A 22,179-nucleotide genomic window follows, 5' to 3' on the forward strand; every position below is an offset into this window, starting at 1 on the left:
GAAACTTTTCCCTGAACGACTCGTTTTCCACTGGTGCTAATAATCGTTTAGTAGTTTGTGATCAAATTATTACCGCAATTAACAATTAGCAAATTTACGTTTCTAGCTTTGTATTATTGTATCGTTTTCTCAAAGTTTGTGACGCAATGTATTTGAAACAACCGAGAGTTACATAAATTAATTGTACTATTCGTAATCAAAATAATGACGCTTTGGAAAAAAAAAGAACTCGTTATGCAAACATTACATAGTTAATTATCCGAGTCATTGAACGATAACTTCGTCAATGAGTCTAACGTCATCGTAATCTCTAAGATAAAAGCGATGCTATTTTTTAATGTTGACCCTGTGAGATTTTTTCTATTTTCCTTACCTCATACAGAATGACGCCTCCTTATGACGACAGCAAAATGTTGATACTTCATTATGCAACGACTTTTATTGTACTTGTTCAGGATTCACACATTATACACCAATGCGAGTTCTCAGAAGCGGAAAACGCATAACTCGTGAGGTGCATTTAAATTAATATGACGAGCGGTAAATGCGATATTGTTTTGTAAACACGCGCGTTTTCTCGAGCGTGAATTTTGTTGGTAAAACAAGGTTGTTTCGCGTGAATGTATGGATAGAAATTGCTGCATCTACACTGAAAAAAAAATTTGCAGATTTTAAATAAATATTTACTCCAATAGTACTAACGAAATATTTATTTATAGTAAATAAATATTTATTCAAAATAAGACAGTTATGTTTAAATAAAATAAATATATGTTTACATTTAGTAAATATTTCGTTAGTACTATTGGAGTAAATATTTATTTAAAATTTGCAAATTTTTTTCTGTATACGAATGTCAGAACTACGGAGACTCCGAAGCGTAAAAACAACGGCGTGACTCTTTACAAACGAAAAATTTCATACATATGTATCTACGTATGCGTCTTTTTCTTTTGAGTTAACGATTAACCTAAGAGCTTTAACACGTGCACGAATGCTTTAATCAGTGTAGGACATGCACCCTGTATGCTTTCCTTTGTCCCGTGTGAGCTTCTGATCCGATCATAAGAAAGTATCCGGAAACGATGCCATATTGTTTGATGATTATAGCTACCCTTCATGCGACGCGGAAAATAGGAATTAACACGAATAATAAGGGAGGTTGAACCGTGAAGGGAGATTATCAGCTAAAAATATATTTCCAGGGGGAAGCTATCTTCTTCTTTGGGGCGTTTGATGAAAATGTCAGATTTTTAGATGGGCTTTTGCATTGCGTGAAATTATATCATATGTGTACGTAGACAAATACATAGCATAAAGAGAATTATAAAAGAGGACGGGTTGATTACAAAAAAAAATATGTAAAATTGGATAAAGAGAACCAGCACTTTACATGACTTTTTTTTCGATTGACGTTGACGTTAAAGAGAGAATTTCGTATAATACAATTTTAGCAAATAACTTTTACATCCTCAAAGCACGCTTTTACCATTATCAATTGCGATCAATCTGTGATATACGTGTTCTATTTCTGTTCGCAGACAGCAACTTTGTATTGGGAAATGCGCAGGTTCCGACGATCTATCCGATCGTCTATTGCTCCGATGGATTCTGCGAGTTGACAGGATTCGCGCGAGCGCAAATCATGCAGAAGGGTTGCGCTTGCAAGTTTCTCTACGGGCCGGAAACGAAGGAGGAGGAAAAGGCCATGATCGACAAGAGTCTTGAGAGCAAGACGGAATTGAAGATGGAAGTTGTTTTCTACAAGAAGAACGGTGAGTTCCTTGAGATATCGAATGATGGAATGTCTCTGAATTATGAGCGATTGCGCTATGAATATTATGCCAACGTCATAAAAGGTTACCTTCGTTTTCATCACTAGAGATATATTTTACGATGCGTATCTTCAATCCTGGTATTTCAAGAAAATTACTATAGCTCGACTCTTATTGCTCAATTTTCCTTATTTAAAATTGTACATTTTGTTGTTAGAATCTTATTATATTTAATTTTCCAGTTTTTCGAATATGGAAAAATCAAAGATAAAAGATTATTAAAAAAAACCGTTATATCGGTTTCACATAATAACGTAATGTATTATGGCAAAAAATATGGAATCTTTAATGATATATCTATATTTAAAAAAGTGTATAAAAGAAATGGAGAAATGGAGAACAGGGAAGAGAACCTCCACGCAATGTAGAGTCATTATCGATTTCCATTTTTCGAGCTTGGGCAACATTAAGGAATATAATATTTTCTAAAGAAACTTGCTATGCAAAATCAAATGAAGTAATCTTGTGCCTGCGCCTCCGACGGACATTCTTCGTTTTTTCTTCGCGCAACGGGAAAATCAATCTACAGTAAAGTTAATCGAGAGGCCCTCCACAATATACTTTTCATGTTATTATTTTGATCTAGAATTTATTTTTCTGATATAGTTTAACTAAGTTTTTTTATTGGCCGCGTGATTGCAAATATAAGTCAATTGTCGGTTCGCGAACTTGCAAGACACCCCGAGAAAACAAGGTTGATTACTTTTATTACGTCTTCCTATAAAAAATCAAATTATTATTTGCCTTCGTCTTTTATAACAACCTATATGCATTATGTAAAAACAAAAAAAACGCTAAAGTATCGAAAACGAAAAAATAAATAATAAATTAGACCACACGTGAATACTCAACTAAGCAGGATTGAGAAAGTTACTTATGAGTTACTTATAAGTTACTATATACGTTATCTTATATGTTTGTTATAAAAATTGAGTACAAAAACTAGTATAAAAGGAGGATGTTAAAAATGGACTGATTTAGATTCAAAAAAATAAATAAAGAAATAGTGCTTTTTTGTAAATTTTAATCTTTTGAATACGATAAGCCTATTAAAAAAATTCGTGGAATATATTTAAGGAACACCTTGAAAATTGAGCAAGAACATTGTATATTTATAGAAATTCAGATGATGTATGAATACATAAAAAACGTAAATAAAATACATGCATAATATTACATAATGTATGTGCGTTGCTATTTTATCGATCTCAACCAACTTACACACATATGATTTACTACCATATGATTTACTACATATATACTTACATACCATATGATCTACGAAACGTCGACATCGAAGATGAAGGAGTAAAGAGTGATGAACATTTTGTGTACACTTTTCGACAAGGTTGCGGATATATATTTCATTTGTTATTACAAAACACATCTTCCCCTCCCCCAGAAAAAACTCACTCAAATGCAGGTAGTGCTTTTGTAGCAGGTAGTGCCATACATTATCCGAATTTTTATACATATATAATGTTCTATAAATAATATAAAACCATGTCCTTGCACAATTTTCAAGGTATTCCCTAAATCTCACGAATTTTTTATTAGGTTGATTATATCTAGGAAGTCGAAATTAAAAAAAATTTTATTCCTATTAATTACATCTTTTTGGGTCAAAACCAGCCTTTTTTTATATCCTCGTTTGAATGATAAAATATAGGTAATATAGAAACATAAAGTACTTAAACTTTTTATATACTCAATTTCTATAATAAATACGTACAAGGTAACTTAAAAGGTAACTTACAAAATAGGAAGAAAAGTAATGTCGCATTTTTAGCTCAAATTATACATAGACTGGGCGTTAAAAATAAACTTTTAATTTCGAAAAGGAGTTTTAAAGTTTAAAATCTATACTTTCGAAGAGTCACTATGTTTTTTTAAGTTCTGTGAGTTTTGTTATTTTTACATATAAAAAACTATGAGCTGGACAAAATGGGATTTTCTACTCACTTTGCACACACACACAGGTTTGTTGCCTGCCTAAAAAAAATTTGCGTTAATATTTGACTTTTTAATGTAAAGTTTTTCCTACACAAAATCATTTTTTTTAATGTTCCTAAGATTTTTGTTACAGAATTATTCTGGTAAAATAAAAGGAGTTTTTACTTTAATAGCTCATAACTCCGTTAAAAATCATTATATTGTAATTTAAAAACAGATTTTTAAAGTTGTATTGAATAATATAATTACTAATTAAAAAAATAAAATATATATAAATTTAAGCTAAAACTATGACATTACTTTTCTTCTGAAGGAAAATAATGTCAGTTTTAACTCAAATTTTTTGTTACTTAGTTATCCTTCAGAAGAAAAGTAATGTATGTTTCTTTGCGGTACAATGTTTTTTAACGGAATTATGACAGCGAAAATAAAAAAATGCTCCTTTTATTTAATTCGGATAACTCAGTAACAAAAAATTTTAGGAGCATTCGAAAAAAAACGATTTTGTAATTTTTGCAGGCACATAATAAGCCTACAAAATTAGAAGAAAATTTTTTATTTTGTCCAGCTTAAATTTTCTCTACAAAATCGTTTTTTTCAAATGCTCCTAAAATTTAAAAGCTATAGTTTTTTATATGTAAAAATTGCCACAAACTCGAGAAACATAGTGACACTTCGAAAGTAGAGATTTTAAGCTTTAAAACCCTTTTTTTAAATTTATTTTTTGTTCATTTTTAACGAATATATTCTGTATACAATTTTAAGTTAAAAATATGATATTTTTCTTTCAATTCAACCCTGTCACTAAGTAAAGAAAAAGCTTTATCGGTCTATGCGGAATCTTAATGCTTAAATAATTAATTAAGCATTAAGATCCGAAAAAAAATCAATTTTGAATGAGAGAAATATAATAATTGTTATATAAAAGTATACTAAGATCCCGCTCAAACAAAAAAAAATTAGTTTTGAATATGAAAGAGATGTTTTATAAAGGAGATAGTAAGGAACGTGTCGGTGACAGAATTCCCATCTGTATACGGCGTGACATTCCCTTTGTAGGCCACACCGACGTGCATTTGCGGCAATTCCATCAGGAGGCATCTAATAAAACGTCATCTTATCTTTTATTGTGTAATCACAATATATTTTCATAAAAGCAGGTTTACGCGGCGACCAACGTATTTTTGTTTTTATTGTCTACTTAGTACCTTTACAACACGTTTCGCAATTTTTCGAAAAATACCTCGCTAGAAAAAACTTGACGTAATCCGTCGCTCACGTCACGTTTTTTTTTGTACGCGCATACGTTTGCAGTGGAGCTGACGCAAATATAACGTAGCTCATTATCGTAGCAAGGTTTTCTGTAACGATTAATTTATCGTTTCACAGAAGACTCAGCCATTCCAAAATTGACAATCAATGATATTACTGCAGTTTTCACTTGCTTTCGGTAAACGGTCTCGTTTGATTTGTGCAGGAAGTCCATTCGATTGCTTACTCGACATTGTTCCAATAAAAAACGAGAAGGGCGACGTCGTACTGTTCCTGGCCTCGCACAAAGACATCACGCATACGAAGAATCTTCAGCTCTGTGAGTTGCACGATAGTGGTGAGTTCTAACCATGCTTCGCTGCTAAATACGCGCAAGTGGATCGATTTTAATGAGGAATGATGCGTTCTCTCACGGCGCCATGCCAAAAATACAACTTGAATTCGGAGTTTACGAGTTTCGCATCGCAGGATGGGTAGGAATTGGCCCTTTTACGTCTTTCTCTCACTCAGCGCGTTTTAACGAGTCGAGCACTTCGAGCACCGCGCGACACGCAACACGCTGCACGAATCATTATCGCAATGTCGGGGTTGGTAACCGAATTATTCGCTGTTTGACAAAAATTCCAATGTGCTAATCTCGTGTTTTTTAATAATAAATGATAATAAAGTATTTTTTTCGAATTTTACGTATAGTATTATATACGTAACAAATATGCTCGTTTGAATTTTAATCAGTCGCAGCATTAATTAGACCGGATTAGTCGGTTACAAACTTTACGCAGGATATTCACCGAACACAAAGCAATTCACCAAATTAGAATTTGTATTATTATGCAAGAAGAATTTTATTTATTGTATATGCAAATATTATATTTATTTTTGAAAATGTATATACCGATTTTTTTATTATCTTATCTAGTTACAATTATATTGCAAAATAATACTGTTTAAGACAAGAAAATAATTTTTATCGCGAAATTCTTTTATTATGTACTTTTACATGTATATATTTTTTATTTATTTATTCTATATTATATTTATACATATATATGTAGGAATGTACATTTTATAGGATGTGCGCGCGCGCGCGCGCGCGCGTGTGTGTGTGTGTGTGTGTGTGTACGTACGGGTGCCTGCCTGTGTGTTTCTGTTTGCATTTTTCTAATTAATGCTTTTTGCGTGATTTTTATTTTTCAGAATACTTAAATATTTCTATGCAATCATACGTAATCTCTCTCTTCTGGTCCAATAATAGCGCAATTTACAATTTCAGACTCGAATGGCAATATCGACCCTGAGGCACCGCCTTCCAATTACGGTAGGAGAAGAAGTCGCGCCGTCCTTTATCAACTGTCGGGCCATTACAAGCAGGACAATAAGCACAAAATTAAGCTAAACAATGTACGTTTGTTTATTTTCTTCAAAATTACTGTTTTTTTTATGGAGAACTAAAAGTTAAATTATTATAGGACGATAATTGATAAAATAATGAGAATTTATTATTATCATAATAATATGTTGTTTGTTATGTTGAAATTTAACGGTTATTGCGTTTATTCGCAAATAAGATTAAAATAATATTCAAATTTCCAGAGATATGTGCCAGTATGAGGAATTTATTTCTCGAATTAAATTAGCATTTAACTTTTATAAATGTTATTTTGCGAATTAATTTGCATTTGGAACTAATGAAAATACTTCGTTGGGTAAAATCTTCTTTAGAAACTGATACCGCAAAGAGAAGTTTTACAGTAAATGTGTTCTTATTTGACCACCAAGAAATTTGGTAACATTCAGGACGAGAGCTCTGCCTTTTACATTGCATATCATTCTAGACGCTTCTGCATTCAACCGCGCCGCCTTTACCGGAATACAAAACGACAACCGTCAAAAAGTCGCAATTTATTCTTAGCCATTACGGTGGCTTTAAATCCTGCTGGGACTGGTTGATTCTCATCGCGACCTTTTACGTGGCAATAATCGTTCCCTATAACGCGAGCTTCATCAACATCGATAGGCCTACTATGGTCAGTGACGTTGTCGTCGAAGTGCTCTTCATTATCGGTGAGTATATCCTATCTCCAATTTTCGATCCTCTTGCCCTTTAGACCTCTCTTTATCCCTTCATCTCATTAACGAGATTCTCATCTGAACTGTAATCCTCCTGGATTATTCCAGGTAAACGAATCCTTTATTTAAAAAAAAAAACGTACGATCCTAACGCTTTTATTAATTCCGACAATGCTGATAAACGAGATTAATTAGCTTACCATTTTCGATATTGCTCTCAATTTAACATCGATAAATTATCATATTGGACCATTAAACATTGCACTACATATAATCACATAAATGTACGCACTATTTCTAAATAAGAAAATAAATCAAGGTTTAATCGCTACCGCGTAGTAGGAATCGATTGCTCCTGCCCTTTTGGAATAATGTTTCTGCGAAGGAAATAGGAAAAGTCCACCCGTCGTTCAATTGGCAACACGTGGAGCTCGTTAGACCGAAACCAAGAGAAACGATCAGCCACCTTCTTTCCTCCTCTATATGTACGTCGCGCAATAATGAGTGACTTTCGATTCAGTCGTCGCACAACAGCTTCTTCCAGGAAATAAAAACACAGCAGAATATTTTTCTGTAAATGTTTTTACAAAATGTAGAGACCTTCCAATTAGCTGACTACGACGTCTAGTAAAGTGCTAGAATGAAAAACGATGCATTTAAATCCGCGATAATCGAGCAAACAAAACAACGCTTGAACTTTTCGTAAGAAAGTTATCGGATAGGGAAATGGGTTCTATTACCAGGGGATTTAATGATAATGAAAAAAGCGGTTTGACTTTAGGAAACTTTTAATTTAATGGCGAGCGTTCATTATAATGTTAATCCTTTGATTTAATTTTTTTTTAATCGTTTACCATATTGAGACTGTAGGCTAATTCTGACGCAAGCATTTTCGTAGAATACTACATATATATATATATATATATATCGTGCGCGAACCTCGGTAAATAAACAACATGCATTTTCAATATATACTCGCCGGTTTAACATCGATTTTAACTGTCGAACGAAATTGCGCTGTCATGAAGTTGAACGAGGTAGATAAAATATATATTAAAAGACGTCCGCATTATAAATTGGATCATACCTTTCATTTTCCTTCACGATGTGCACGCGAGTTTATCGCAAAGTATTTTATATATATAGTGACAGATTCTCTAATAAATGTATCGTATTACGATTAATGTAGAATTAACAAATAACGATATTTCACGTGTGCCAACGTGTGATACATGATATGTAAAATATCGACTATCTGCGACTTTTAAACGAAGTTACTTCTACGGCAAGTGGACGTGGAACGTGAATTTCGCGGCTAAAATCCAATTTGCAAACGGGATTAAAAGGCATTCATTGTACAAAGCCAAAGTTTCGCTCAGCTGCTTGATACGTTTGCAGGAATAGAAACTCGGCAGGACAACAAGCAGAAAAGCCAGTTTCTCCTCTTCGTGTAGTCAGGCGATGCACATGCAAACTTGACGTTTACATTCGCTCGCAATCATTATTATTGTCACGCCCCGGGCTGAAAACAATGTTTCCCGTTTGACGAGATCGTACCTAATTGACATTTCACCATAAAAAAGGATTAATTAAAAACAGTTCACGCAAACCAGTGGATCATTTGAGCGTCGTAATTGTGATTTATTCAGCAAGATTGACAATATTTTGCAATTAATAGTTGAAATGTAAAACCTATTTAATTATAAAACACTTAAAGAGCTTATTTTAAAACCCATTTTTGTTGCATTAAAATTTCCGAGATTTTGTGTTGAAATCCAGATATTCTGGTATCTCGTACGTGCGAAAGATTCTGATCGTTTCGTGCTCATTGCGAATGTATGTATACTCTGTTATTCCTCCCCAGATATCGTTTTGAACTTCAGAACAACATACGTGAGTAGAAAGGGCGAAGTCGTCAGCAATAGCAGAAGCATCGCCGTGAATTACGTGAAAGGCTGGTTCTTTGTTGACCTCGTAGCGGCATTGCCGTTTGATTTTCTCTATGCCTCAGACGTTTACGGTGGCGAGGTAGGTATCTTTCATCCGCTTACAAATAGCTTTATGAGTTAGCTTATTTACTTTCTTACAAAAGCAACTAGCTTTTACGATAAGCTCTTTTTTTCAAAATATTGAATTTGCAATCTCATCTTGCAATCTTCAAGAGATTCAACTCTTTATGACACTTTTTAACTTTTAATCCAATCTAAGAAAAATTTCTTGTTTTTCTATAATACGGAAATTAAATTTAAACAAAAATGAAATATTGGAGCAAAATGGAAGTCTAGTATATAAGAGTATTTGAATTAGGATGGAGAAATCTACATAGAACGGTATATGGGTATGTTTTCGCGTCCTAATATCAGTTTTGCGGTAATTAGTAATTTCCGTTAGGCATCAATCCAATGAAGAGAGTAACTAAGCTAATTAATTTGCCCTAGGTGTAATAGAAAATCGATAGATTATGTCAAAATTAATCATTAAATATTATCAGGAAAAATATCTTCTCACCAAAATGTTGCTATTTTTAATTGAATAACAACTATTAGCAAAATTTTTTTATTAAATAAGTAAAATTAGTTTTGAAGTAAAAAATACATAATATTATAATTGCTACAACGTCTACATCTCAAAATGTAATATAGAACCTAATGTGAACCGTTAAAAAATGCAGAACTAAATAAACATTTATTATCGATATCTGTTGTAGGAATCAGCACATAGTAACATTCACTTAGTGAAACTCACAAGATTACTGAGACTCGCACGACTTTTACAAAAAATGGACAGATATTCACAGTACAGCGCGGTAATTTTAACGATGCTTATGCTCTTCTTCATTGTGGTAGCACATTGGTTGGCTTGCATTTGGTATGTAATCGCCGAAAAGGAGCGATTACGGAATGATAAGGATTGGGATCTAGGTAAGTCTTTTGAAGCCAATTCCCTTGTAGAAACTTAATACTAGTACTAGCCAATTAATTGTTTTGAATATTAAAAGTATCGTTACAATACTTTTAATACTGAAAATAGTTGATTAATTGGTCAAATTTATATAGTATTAAATTTCTATAAGGGTTCAGCATTATTTAATGATCGCAAGTTGCCACATTCTGTAACACGGATATCATGAAATTTTTACGGAAAATGTAAGACACCGTGTACTTGGGAACAGCTAGATTGCCAATCTTTCGAGAATATATATATATATATATACGCAAGTATTCTCTCTACATAATATAAAAACAATATGAACACAATTGCGGCCTTCGTGACCTATAAAATTCACTCGACGCTATCTATTTCTTGAGAAAACATGTCTACACATCCGTCGCAGAATTGCGCGAACGGATCTGCAACTATAGAAACGATCCTATCGATATGAAAACTCTTACATAAGATTTATGGGAATTGTTATCCAATAGTTATTGAGAGAAATTGTGTCATCATAAAAATCGCTTCTCAATAGAAATATGAAAATATAAGTTTCACAACTTGAACACAAAATATGGAAATAAAAATATAAATGTAGAAACAGAAACAAAAAATATAAAAGTTAATATTTACTCTATAAATTCTTTGAAGTGGAATGTCATTCTACAGAGAAAATTAAGTCAGTCTTGAAAAAGAGTGGCTCAATTTTTACTCTGTAAAGTGAAATTTATTCTAAAAGTGTTAGAGAGTACACAACCGGACGATGATTTTATTAAATTGTATGAAAATATAAAGTTTGCTCGCGTCGCATGTTTCAACATGCTTTAATATGCTCCATAACACTTATTCACTTTAATGCGCTCGTTAGAATGAATAGGACCTATGGTAAGAACACGTTGGAGCGAACATGCGACGCGAGCAAACCTATTGTAATTAGCACTTCAATGAATGAGGCAAAACATGATAAACGTTTATTAAACTGAAAATCGAAACGCTGGAATTGCCGTTAATATGTTCTAGGTTGGATACATACTTTGGCTGAGAAATTAAAAATATCAGTGCAAAACGTCACGCACACAGAAAGCTACATAACAGCATTATATTTTACTTGCAGTAGTCTAACTTCCGTAGGTTTCGGAAATGTTTCGGCAAATACTTTCTCAGAAAAATTTTTCTCTATTTGTACAATGTTGATTGGGGGTAAGTTTTGATCTAATTATAAAAAATAAGATTTGCATGTTGCCTGTAAAATTTCCTGGTGAGGTATTATGAATTTTATCATATTAATATGTTGTAATGCTATTATAAGTTTTATCATTAGCTCATATGCTTGTCGGGAATTAGTTGAGCATTGTCCCTTGCGTGATACTAATGGCGATTTAATGTGAAATCGATCATATTTTATGTACATTTTATATACTCCACCCAAGGTATAGTGCACAAGATTTACATTTCAGCTCTCATGCACGCTGTGGTATTTGGCAATGTTACTGCAATTATTCAAAGAATGTACTCTCGAAGATCCCAGTATCAGACGAAGTTGCGAGATCTCAAAGATTTTTTAATCTTACATCAAATTCCGGAGGAACTCAAGCAGCGAATGCAGGATTACTTTCAGACTATGTGGTCACTGAACCATGGTATTGACGTGCACGAGGTAAAGAACATCAGACTTCTTTTTAATTAAAGTGTTATATTAATATATAACATCGATAACTTCGGTTAGATTAAAACACTAAATAAAAAATAAATTGAAAAAATATTGCTACGATAGTTGTATATCACAATACATCATGATTCTTCTCTAGACCCTCAAACAATTTCCCGAGGAATTACGAGGAGATGTTTCAATGCATCTTCATCGAGAAATTTTAAGTTTACCGATATTCGAAGCCGCTTCACAAGGATGTCTAAAGCTACTCTCACTGCATATCAGAAATAATTTCTGCGCCCCCGGCGAATTTCTCGTCCACAAAGGCGATGCCCTTTCGTACATCTATTATTTGTGCAATGGATCTATGGAAGTTGTGCAAAATGATATGGTGGTAGCAATTTTAGGTAATAAACGTAATTTAATACTCAGATTCTGTTATTCGTGATTTATTCTCTTTTGTCAATATTTAATTTTATTGCAAATTACGGATAAATGCTTAAGCTCGAAATATTTTACATTGAATAAATATGTTAATTTTAGATCAGTTAAGATTTTTTTAAATTGACACGCAACTAAATGCATGAAATTATTAATTTGCGAGCAGACCTCATCCCTGATGTATCTTTTAAGGAAAAGGGGATTTAGTGGGGTGCGATATAAACGTTCATCTGCAACACGGAAATAATGGTGGCGGCACAACTGGATCTGGCTCGGTTGATGTAGTAAAATCCAGCTGCGACGTCAAGGCGCTAACATATTGCGATTTGAAGTGTATACACATGCAGGGCTTAGTTGAGGTCCTCCGACTATACCCCGAGTATCAACAAGAGTTTGCGCACGATATACAACACGATCTTACGTACAATTTGCGTGAAGGATACGAGGCAGAGGTAATTAACTCTGTGTTCTCCCTTGAGAGAAAGAAAGTGAAAGAGAAAGAGAGGAAAAGAGAAAAGGGAGGGAAGAAGAGAATGGAAAGAAAGGGAGAAGTAGAATTACTAAAGGGATTCGATATCATTTTAAGTATTAAAGTATTATTTAGAGAATTATCGAAAAGAGTTCGAAATATGATACTTAAATATTTTAGAAGATATTAATTTTTAATTTTAAATATAGAAGAATTAATTCCATATCTATATATAATTATAAAAAGAATGCATATTATTCTACAAAGATCATTGAGACTCTGCCCAAGTGAAATTTACTAGCCCTCTTGTCACGTAAATTTTAGCAGGAGTCCGATATAAATGGCCCGTCATTGACACTGCCCTCCATCAGCGAGGACGACGAGAATCTAGCCGAGGAGGGCGAAACTTCTCCCCTCTCACCCCCAAACAAATCACCGCTTCACACCTCTTCGAGCCCACGACATGCCAAGTTCAGGTAAGCCCTTATCGAAAAAAAGAAACCCTAATATTGAAAAAAGAAATTATGGAAGAGACTTATGGAAATATCCTCTTAGGAAATGTAAAATACTAAAAAAGGAAAGAACGTTAAGTAAACGATGGCAAGATAAAAGTTTCAACGGCGTAAAAAGGTTGAAATAATGGATAGAATAGAGAGTAGAAAAAAGTGAATCCAGTTGTTTTACTTTCTCACTTTTTCTGTAACTAAATATTTGTTGCATCGATCTATTTTTTCGAAAAAAATAATAACTTAAATATATATTTAATTCTTTTTATTTATTGACTATTTATATTCAATAAATTATTAGTTCTAAAAAATAACATTCCTTTTTTGCTTTAAATAAAGCTGAGGCGTAAAAAAAATATCTCGGATTGTAAAAGGCGCAATTTGTCGCTACCTTCTGTAAAGAAAGAAAATTTCGATTGTAGGATAATACGATTTTCCGCTCGTAGAACTTGAGAATATCCCAAATCGCATTCGATCCGGCTTTAGACGATGACATACTTATATCGTTGAGAAACTGTGGCGAAGTATAACCCACTTCTAGATTTTTTACTTTGGGATTTTCGCGCCATGATTCCAACACCGTCTTGTCTCTCTGAATATTCTCGATATTTTAGATCGCATAATGAGGAATAAAGTTAACTTTGTTTGAAATATCAGGGAAGATTATAGAGAAGGCAGACGTGCAAGGGGCGTCTTGCTGCGAGGAGGAAGGGCGGCGCAAGTGATCGCGCAAGAATCTGTAGAGGAACATATTCGAGGATCGGTTGAGAGACTCGATAATCAGTTTTCCACGCTGCACCAGGATGTTGCTACGCTCAGTTGCGAGGTACTTTATACGGATCCTTTGTTTCAATCCGGCTAAGAGACATTATGCCAAATTATTTTATATTCACTTAACTACTACTGCTTCTTAATCCTCCGAGATTTCTTGGCTTTAACCCTTTATAATCCAATTATATCCAAAAATTATATGACGTGCAATTAACAAATATTGACCTTGTGATATGAACTAACAATTAATTTTCAATTTTTTAATATTTCATTACGAAAAAGTAATTTGTAACTTTGAAGCAATGGATGATGTTGTACAACACTTTGTACATATATGCAAAGAACAGCGTTTTTTAATCTTTTTCAATTTACGGCATATTAAATAACAAGCCAAATTTCTTGAAGTACAATATTAGGTGCACACGTTTTAGAAACATAACATTCAGAAATAAAAAATAAAGTTCTAATCACTTTGGTTAAAATGAGAGCAAACACAATATAATTTAGATAATTTTCACAATTTTTGAAACATTTTTTTGCATCTCACTTACTTTTTTGTTATATTTAAAAATTTTTTTCGCTTTTTTTACTTTCTCTACAATAATTTTCGCGACACACTTGGAAATTCTTTGCAATTAAAAAACACTGGTAAATAAAATATCATACAGGATAGAATATCATACAGGATAGAATATCATACAGCACATAGTAAAAAACCATTTTGTATTTGTTTTGGAAACGGTCCACTCAAGTCCTTGTTAAAAAATTTTGTGTTGAATTTTATTATATTTGAATGTTAGTGTATGTATTTGATATAACGTAATTGTGTTATTTGAATTTTTTTTCTAAATATTCAAATGTTAAATTGATATTCAATATTTCTTAGCGTAAAAATAACACAATTTACGAGTAAGTGAAACAACATAAAAATAATGTTTTTTGAAGCATAAATTCTAAGATAAATGAATAAAATGTGTTAATTTAACATATTATAAATGTTGATTTTAATAAAGAAATATGACTGCTTATATAAATTGTGTCAATATTACGTTTTTCGTATTAATTTTTTATATAACATTTATGTTACTTCCTAACATACATAATATTTACCTTGTGTTAAATTAACTTAAAAATTTGATTTGGGATATATAAAATGCGTTAAATTTTACACAAATTTTCCAACTAAAATACTAGGATAGGACAGGGCTATTTATAAAACGAATAAATTTCAAGAGAAATTGTTTACGATAAATTTGTTATTTTTTAAGAATTTTATTTGAGCAAATTCAAAATATCCACGGATTTATCATTTGAGAAAAGTTCAGCCGCGGAATTAAAATGATACATTGAATCGACAGGTGCGCAACGCTATTCAAGCGTTGCAGATGCTCGCCTGCTCACCCCAAAGTAATCCGAATCTACCGACCCCGGCGGCGAGCCGTGGCAGTGGGGTCCTCGCCAGGAGCTCGTCCCATCCCCCGGACGCCATTTGTTGGAATCCGCCAGCGAGATTGATCGACGCGTCGACGCAGACGGATTGGCCGGTCGATCTATTTGAAACATGGGTGCGTGCGAATCCTCACAGGGCCCTAAAGGCCCTCGGCCTCGATCCGGACATCGTTCTCAGGTTACCACCCCCATCACCCACGCCATCGCCATCATCGCCTCCACCGCCCCCCTACGAGCCCTTATCACCTTTGGCGGGCTCGCCCCAGCAATCGCCTTCGCAATCTCCAACTACAGGTAATTTGATCTTGAGTGTTATACAAGGGACTTTTTTTTAATACAAAGAAGTAGTTTTGTAAACAGAATCAAAGGATTGTCAAAAATTTATAAAACAATAGCTTGATACAGAAAGATTTTCTATCTGTTCAGAAAAGAGATAGTTTCTTGGATAACACGAGCGTGTAATATATATACATGGAAAAATATTTCTTATAGGGAATAAATATACATTTTCTCCTATATATAGATATTTAATATATGTATTACGAAAAAGATACATCTCATCATATAGGGAGGATAATCACACTCATACAATTCCGTGAACACGCGTTTCAACATTTTTCGCAATAGGGATTTTTCCAAGGAGAAAATACTCCTCTGTGAAAAGAGTTCCACCACAGTAGAAATATATCTTTCTACAGAGATATCTCGTTGCGAAGGTGCCTGCGTCCATGATCGTATGTTCCCATAAGAAGCATAGGGTTATACGGTGATGGATTTAAACTACCGAAGGGGTATTTTGCAAAGGGGATACCTTTCACCTTAGCATCCTACATGGAATATCTTCTTGCATATAAGTTATTCATATGTTTTTCTAACAGATATTTTCTCTTTTGGCAAGAATATCTCTACGTGAAAAATAATCACGTCGTGACATGTTCGACAAACTCATTTATTTATAAGTTAACCTTTTGCACTTCGCAACAAATTTAATATTTTACTTCACCAACTTCAAGTAAATAAAAATAAATAGAAAGATTTTGAAATAAAAATTTTTAATTACTTTTTTATAGAAAGTAAAAACAAGCATTTGTCCGAAGTAACTGTATATTAAATATGTTATAATTAATATACAGAAGCTATACGTTTTGTGGATTATCTCGATGTTCAGATCCTTTATTAGAATTCCAACGTTTCGTGAACATTGCAATTCGCTTCATCAGTAATACCTCATCAGTAATACTTCATCAATAATAGAAGTATCAGGTTGCTCCTCATCATGATGAAGTGAACTGCAATGTTCACGAAACGTTGGCATTCTAACAATGGATTTGGACACGGAGATAATCCGCGAAACGTACAGCTTTTGTACATAAAGTAATCTACTAACTGGAATTAGTCACAAAAGCATTATCTAATTAATTATTAATATGTTTAAAAGCACAATTTATTACTTTTTATTTTAAATTTCAATGATCTGATTTAAATAATTAACATGATATCACTTGAAGCATTTGTTCGAATAAAGAGACCAAGTTTCCTTTTATATTAAATTTAAGTGCCAAAAATCTAAATTTGTTGTAAATATTTAACAACGCAATACATAAAACGAAATATTGATATAATTGCTTTTAATTAAAACAATACAGAAAAAAAGTATATACAAATTTTATGTCGAATCCAGCTCGATGTTGAAAACTTAAGAGTAAAGACCTCTCTGTGTGTAATCGCAAAACGTAATTCGCAAACAGTTAATTAGAAACTGTCAATAGTTAATTGGCGCTTCTAATTGTCTATCGCTTTTACGTTTTACAATTGCAACTTATTTAGAGAAGCTTTTAATCTCGCAGTAATTGTAGCAATTTCAAATTCTACCAATCCTGCGGTATATAACTGCAGCAACGATCGCTCACTTTGGTTACATCGCTGCATCGATTTCGATGCTTTCAGCGCTTTCTATCTTTGTTTCACGTCTAATGAACGATAAAAACAGAATGATAATTATAAGCGCTTAATCCTTTGTGTATATCTTCCACCTTTTTTTCATTTTTACGATGTACTACTCACAATTTAAGGAAACCGGTTTTACATTCTTCTGATACATTAATCCCAAAGAACAAAAGCGTTGAGAACAAAAGCGTTGAGAAACTGTTGAAAAAATATTTTTTCGTAACGTTGAGTAATAGTTACAAGTGTCCGCATAGAAAACATTAAAAATAATGATTAATTAAAACCACTATATAAAACCAGCATATAAAACCATTTTAAAACTTTTTTACTCTAGTAAAATATTTTTTATGTATATTTAATCCAGTTTTATTGCTTAAATATTTATTGCTAAATAAATTTTATTAATTAGTGTTACACATCCTTAAATACACATGACAAAATAACAATAAAAAAAGTATTCGAGGAAAGAAATTCGACACTTTACGATTGTTTCTCCAAATGGTTTCACCCATCCAAACGTAATCCGTATCCAAGCTTTGCTTGACTTCTACGGTCGTAAAGAAATTAAAGTTACCTTAAAACAAAGGTTTTAAAACAAAGAGAGAGAGACAACAATTTCTAAACGTTTTATAAACGTTGCTGTTCTACTTGGGATACATACTTTATATGCTTTCTATGGTCATTATACTCGATTGTTCTTGCATTTCTTTCAAATTCCTATTCTTACATTAAAGCTTAGACCTTTAACTTTCTGTTAACAATCTGAAAACCCTTTATATCGTGTATCTTATTTATAATTATTCAGACTTACACTAATTTACCCCTATATGGCAGCCATACTGAATTTGCTATTTAGAATTTTTAAAATCTGACGTCAGATTTGTAATCAGCGAACTAAAAAAACATAGACTGCAAGATTTCACAGAAATCTGTTTAAATAGAAAAATATGCTACACAAGGAATTAAAGCGACAAAATCAAACGCAGCCTAAAGTATGCAAGATTACGACGTATAATCATAAATCGTGTCGCCTAGCTATACGATCACACGTTACAGCTGTACATCGCACGTTTAAGATGCCTTTAAATCGATTTCAGGAAATAACAACTACGTTTTTGGAATTACTCGCGACGGTCGGCACATTCCCCGATTATACAGGCCGCCCAATTCAGCCTGGGATCCCAACAACAAGCTGTGGCACCGCTTCAGCGCCGGCGACGCCGACAACGCATCGCTGTATCAGGCGTTACGACGTCTTCCGGAGTCACGCTCATTAAAGTTCGATTCGTTCGATAGCTGAGCTGATCAACTCACGAGCCCACGTTCCGCGCGAAAAATTCATTTCTCGTTATCGACGCAAATGCGGAGGGAGGAGACGCCGGATTAAAGAAGAAAAATATATAAAATCGCAAATTCAGCAAATTTATCAATAACATGGTTTTACGCGTGCGATAAAGAGTTTGGAAAATTTCAATTCAGAGGCTTGCGAAGAACTGGTACGCTAACCGGTTCGATAATTCAATGCGATAACTCAAAAGCTAAAGGCTCGAGGCAATAATGTTTGATTGGCATATTAATCACGATATTGTCAAACTGTTGGACATTTATCGGGATAAATGGCGCTTTAATGTTACGGATAGAATGGAATAATTTCTGGTAAAATAAAACTGGATATAGACAACTACTAAGGGATTGATTGCAGTCCGCAATAGGAATGCTGGCTAAATAATACGATACGTATGAGATCAGAAAGTGATTATTTCAAATCACGGTCGACGATGCGCGTGTATATTCAAACCTGTAATGTAATGTTTATCGTAACATAAATAAGCGCTCGTTGACACGACACTAGATTACTCGTAAATTGACATTTACGTTTCCTTTCGCCGTTGACGTCAATTCATGATCTCGTTGTAATATTTAACTTTTGAATGCATCCGGCTATTTTGACTTGGCAAGAGATAAATTAAGACTGACGTAAGATGCATATCAGAGCAAATATGCTTAACAATATTCTGTTTAAACACGCAAAAGCAGAAAATATATATAACAATATTTTTTAAACCCCATAATATACAAATACGCATATATCAAAATATCCAACGATATCATTCAGTGATATACATAATTTATTAATTACATTCTAATTTAATACAAATCGATAAGTCATAAATAATATATTCTAATAAAAGTAATTTTAAATACAAAGCCTTTCAAACTTAACTTCTTATAATGAAAGATTTTATTAAAGAGCCGTGTGCATTCAAAAGTTAAGCGATACTATATATATATATTGTCCTAGGCATTTCTCACTGCCAAACAGGATAATACCTGGCTTTATACGTCTCTGCTCTTTCGTTCTCAAAATAATATATTCATCCTTTAAATAAAATAAATCCTCGTCTACGTCACTGTACGTATCTAATCCTATAATTTAATGATTACAAAATGTACGTTAAAAACGTACACTCCGCAACAATCTTGCCGAGAATTATAATTATTCTGCCGTATATCTGCTACCTGCATAACAATATTCTGAAAACCTAAACCCTTACACTACCTATAAACTTACATGAAGCGTTTTCTAATTAACATTAAATAATATATAATTTTGTAGACAGTCGTACGCGTAAATTTAATTCATGCTCATATAAGTGCGCAGCTTATGGAATTAATATCGGGTCTTCGCTATTATATAATTAAGTTGCATGTCTCTCCGCCTGAAACAAGTCGAACGCTTCGCACAGCACTTGCGAAGCAATTCCATGAAATATGAGAGTAACGAGCCGTTTATTCAAAAGTTAAGGTAGCAATAATGTGCACAACACATTTCAATGTACACTGTCGACGTCCAATCTAGAGAGTAGTATGTTCGTTAAGTAGATATAAAAATGGTAACAAGGTGCGTCCCTTACAGAAATTTAATACTGAAAGGTAGTGATTAATTACTTATTAAGCGCTCAACAGCAGTGCTTGTAATACTCAAAATAAGTATCGATCACTATCTTTTAGTATTAAATTAACTATATTGGATTTCTGTAAGTCCCAAAACACAATAGGTATAGTAAGTCTTAAGCCTTAAGAAATTAATTAATCACAGTTGAATGTGAGAAAAATAATCGACTGTGATTGATCAATTTCTTGAGGCTTACTACACACAGGTGTAGTAAAGCCAGAAATACATTTAAAAAACGTAAGACAATAAGACATAAGTAGAGTAAGTGAATCGATCGATCAACCAAATAAAGAGCTATTTTATGTTCTCTACTGTGAGATTGGCCGATTCGCTTACTGCCTACGTCTTACTGCCTTATATTTTTTTATGTGTTTCTAGCTTAAGCCTTAAGAGGCTTTCGACAATAAGTCGGAAGCTTATATTACCTAAGCTTAAGTCTTAAACCGTAAGAAATTGACGATTACAGTCGAACATGAGAAAAATAATCGATTGGTCAGTTTCTTACGACTTAAGACTTAAAGCTTAGGTAATGGCTTATTGTAGAAAGCTCATAAGCCTTAAGAAATTGTGTTTCGGGATTAAAGGATCCTCGCGCAAAAGAGACGACGACGACGACGATTCGAAAATAACACGACACTCTGTCTTATGGCACAAAATAACTTTGAGCCCACTTCGTTAAGAATGCGTGTCCATCTGTATCACGAGAATCTGTCTTAACTAGCTATAAGTACTTCTTAGATTATAATCGCACGTGTATATATAGGGAAAGCGACGTTGAAAATATGTGATAAGGCACGGCTTTGGCCATGCACAACTACGTTCATTCAAACACTTCCGTCGTTATTTGTGAAAAATTCGGTAGTATCGCAACTATGAGCAGAAATTATTGCAATTCGATACATTTGTTTCACAGACGATCGAAAAATGTGTTGGTTCTTGGTTTATCATAGTTATCACGCGAGGAAAAATTAATAATCGTGGAAAACCCTTAGAGAAATTTAATATCAAGTATCTATTAAATTAGTTAATGATTAATTACTTATTTTGAATATTGAAAGCATTAACAACAATGCTTTTAATACTTAACATAAGTAATTGATCACTAATCAATTTAATCATTTCTGCATTCAATTTCTCTTAGGAAACAATTATTTTGAAATTTCGATTAGACACGTGTTGACGTAAGAAATGAGACATTTTCACAAATATCGTTGGAAGGAACTGTTTTATAAATATTTCATATATTTTGTTATACTATTTCTATGCTCCTCGCATTATAATTCAAGCTAGGTATATTATAACGTTATCTGACACCTTTCATGACTTCTACCACTTTTTACACTCCTAAAAGGGACGTAAGTAGCATGATCCTCCTGAATCCTCTATCGTAATAATAAGATCAGTAGCACAAAAGTAATAGAACAATTTTCTTCCTATAATTACCTGCTCGAAGTCAAGGACCTCTCTGAAATATCTTTAAGAGTATTTTTGACCGGCTGGTTAAACGTCCAAGGAAATAGACGTAACACAGCGACGCTGTTCACGTTAATCCCTTACTGCGTAGTTATTTCTTCGTTGTAAAAAGTTACACTCACAAAACAAGTGTGTCAACGGTGTAAAAATAGATATTAAAGTGTAATCCTACCTCTTTAATGGAGAAATATAGAATTTAATATTTTTATCGGCAATAACATGAGAATTCTATTGAGATTGAAATATATATACTTTCCCGTGCGGAATGACGCAATAAAGTCTCGAGGGAAATATAAATTTTGATAAACCATCGGAGCTTATATATCAAGCACTTATATTCGATAATACTGTGCCGTAAGGGGTTAACCCAGAATTATTATACATGTACATACGTAACTGCGCGTACAAAGATAAGCCGCAAATTTACTGTAAAGTCAAGAAATTATCCAAATTCG

At 33.2% G+C, this 22,179-nt stretch overlaps 1 protein-coding gene across 3 annotated transcripts in view; it reads left to right on the forward strand.

Moving 5' to 3' along the window:
* Elk (Eag-like K[+] channel) overlaps nt 1-19,009 on the forward strand; it is a 28,277-nt gene extending 9,268 nt beyond the window's left edge. The window contains exons 2-15 of one of the 3 annotated variants that reach the window (XM_018456297.1): nt 1,542-1,775; nt 5,266-5,397; nt 6,334-6,461; nt 6,896-7,124; nt 8,995-9,158; nt 9,838-10,051; nt 11,082-11,261; nt 11,519-11,718; nt 11,870-12,119; nt 12,346-12,605; nt 12,950-13,098; nt 13,786-13,954; nt 15,258-15,642; nt 18,393-19,009. In XM_018456297.1, coding sequence (XP_018311799.1) covers nt 1,542-1,775; nt 5,266-5,397; nt 6,334-6,461; nt 6,896-7,124; nt 8,995-9,158; nt 9,838-10,051; nt 11,082-11,261; nt 11,519-11,718; nt 11,870-12,119; nt 12,346-12,605; nt 12,950-13,098; nt 13,786-13,954; nt 15,258-15,642; nt 18,393-18,595 — 2,897 coding nt within the window. In that variant the 3' untranslated portion in view covers nt 18,596-19,009. Of the gene's footprint in view, nt 1-1,541; nt 1,776-5,265; nt 5,398-6,333; nt 6,462-6,895; nt 7,125-8,994; nt 9,159-9,837; nt 10,052-11,081; nt 11,262-11,518; nt 11,719-11,869; nt 12,120-12,345; nt 12,606-12,946; nt 13,099-13,785; nt 13,955-15,257; nt 15,643-18,392 lie in introns of all 3 variants that reach the window. The other 2 variants (XM_018456298.1, XM_018456296.1) reach the window with 2 other exon arrangements.
* Nucleotides 19,010-22,179: the final 3,170 nt, after the last annotated feature.

This window comes from Mycetomoellerius zeteki, unplaced genomic scaffold (genome assembly GCF_001594055.1).
Source record: "Mycetomoellerius zeteki isolate Tzet28-1 unplaced genomic scaffold, Tzet1.0 scaffold565, whole genome shotgun sequence".
NCBI classification, from domain to species: Eukaryota; Metazoa; Arthropoda; class Insecta; order Hymenoptera; family Formicidae; genus Mycetomoellerius; species Mycetomoellerius zeteki.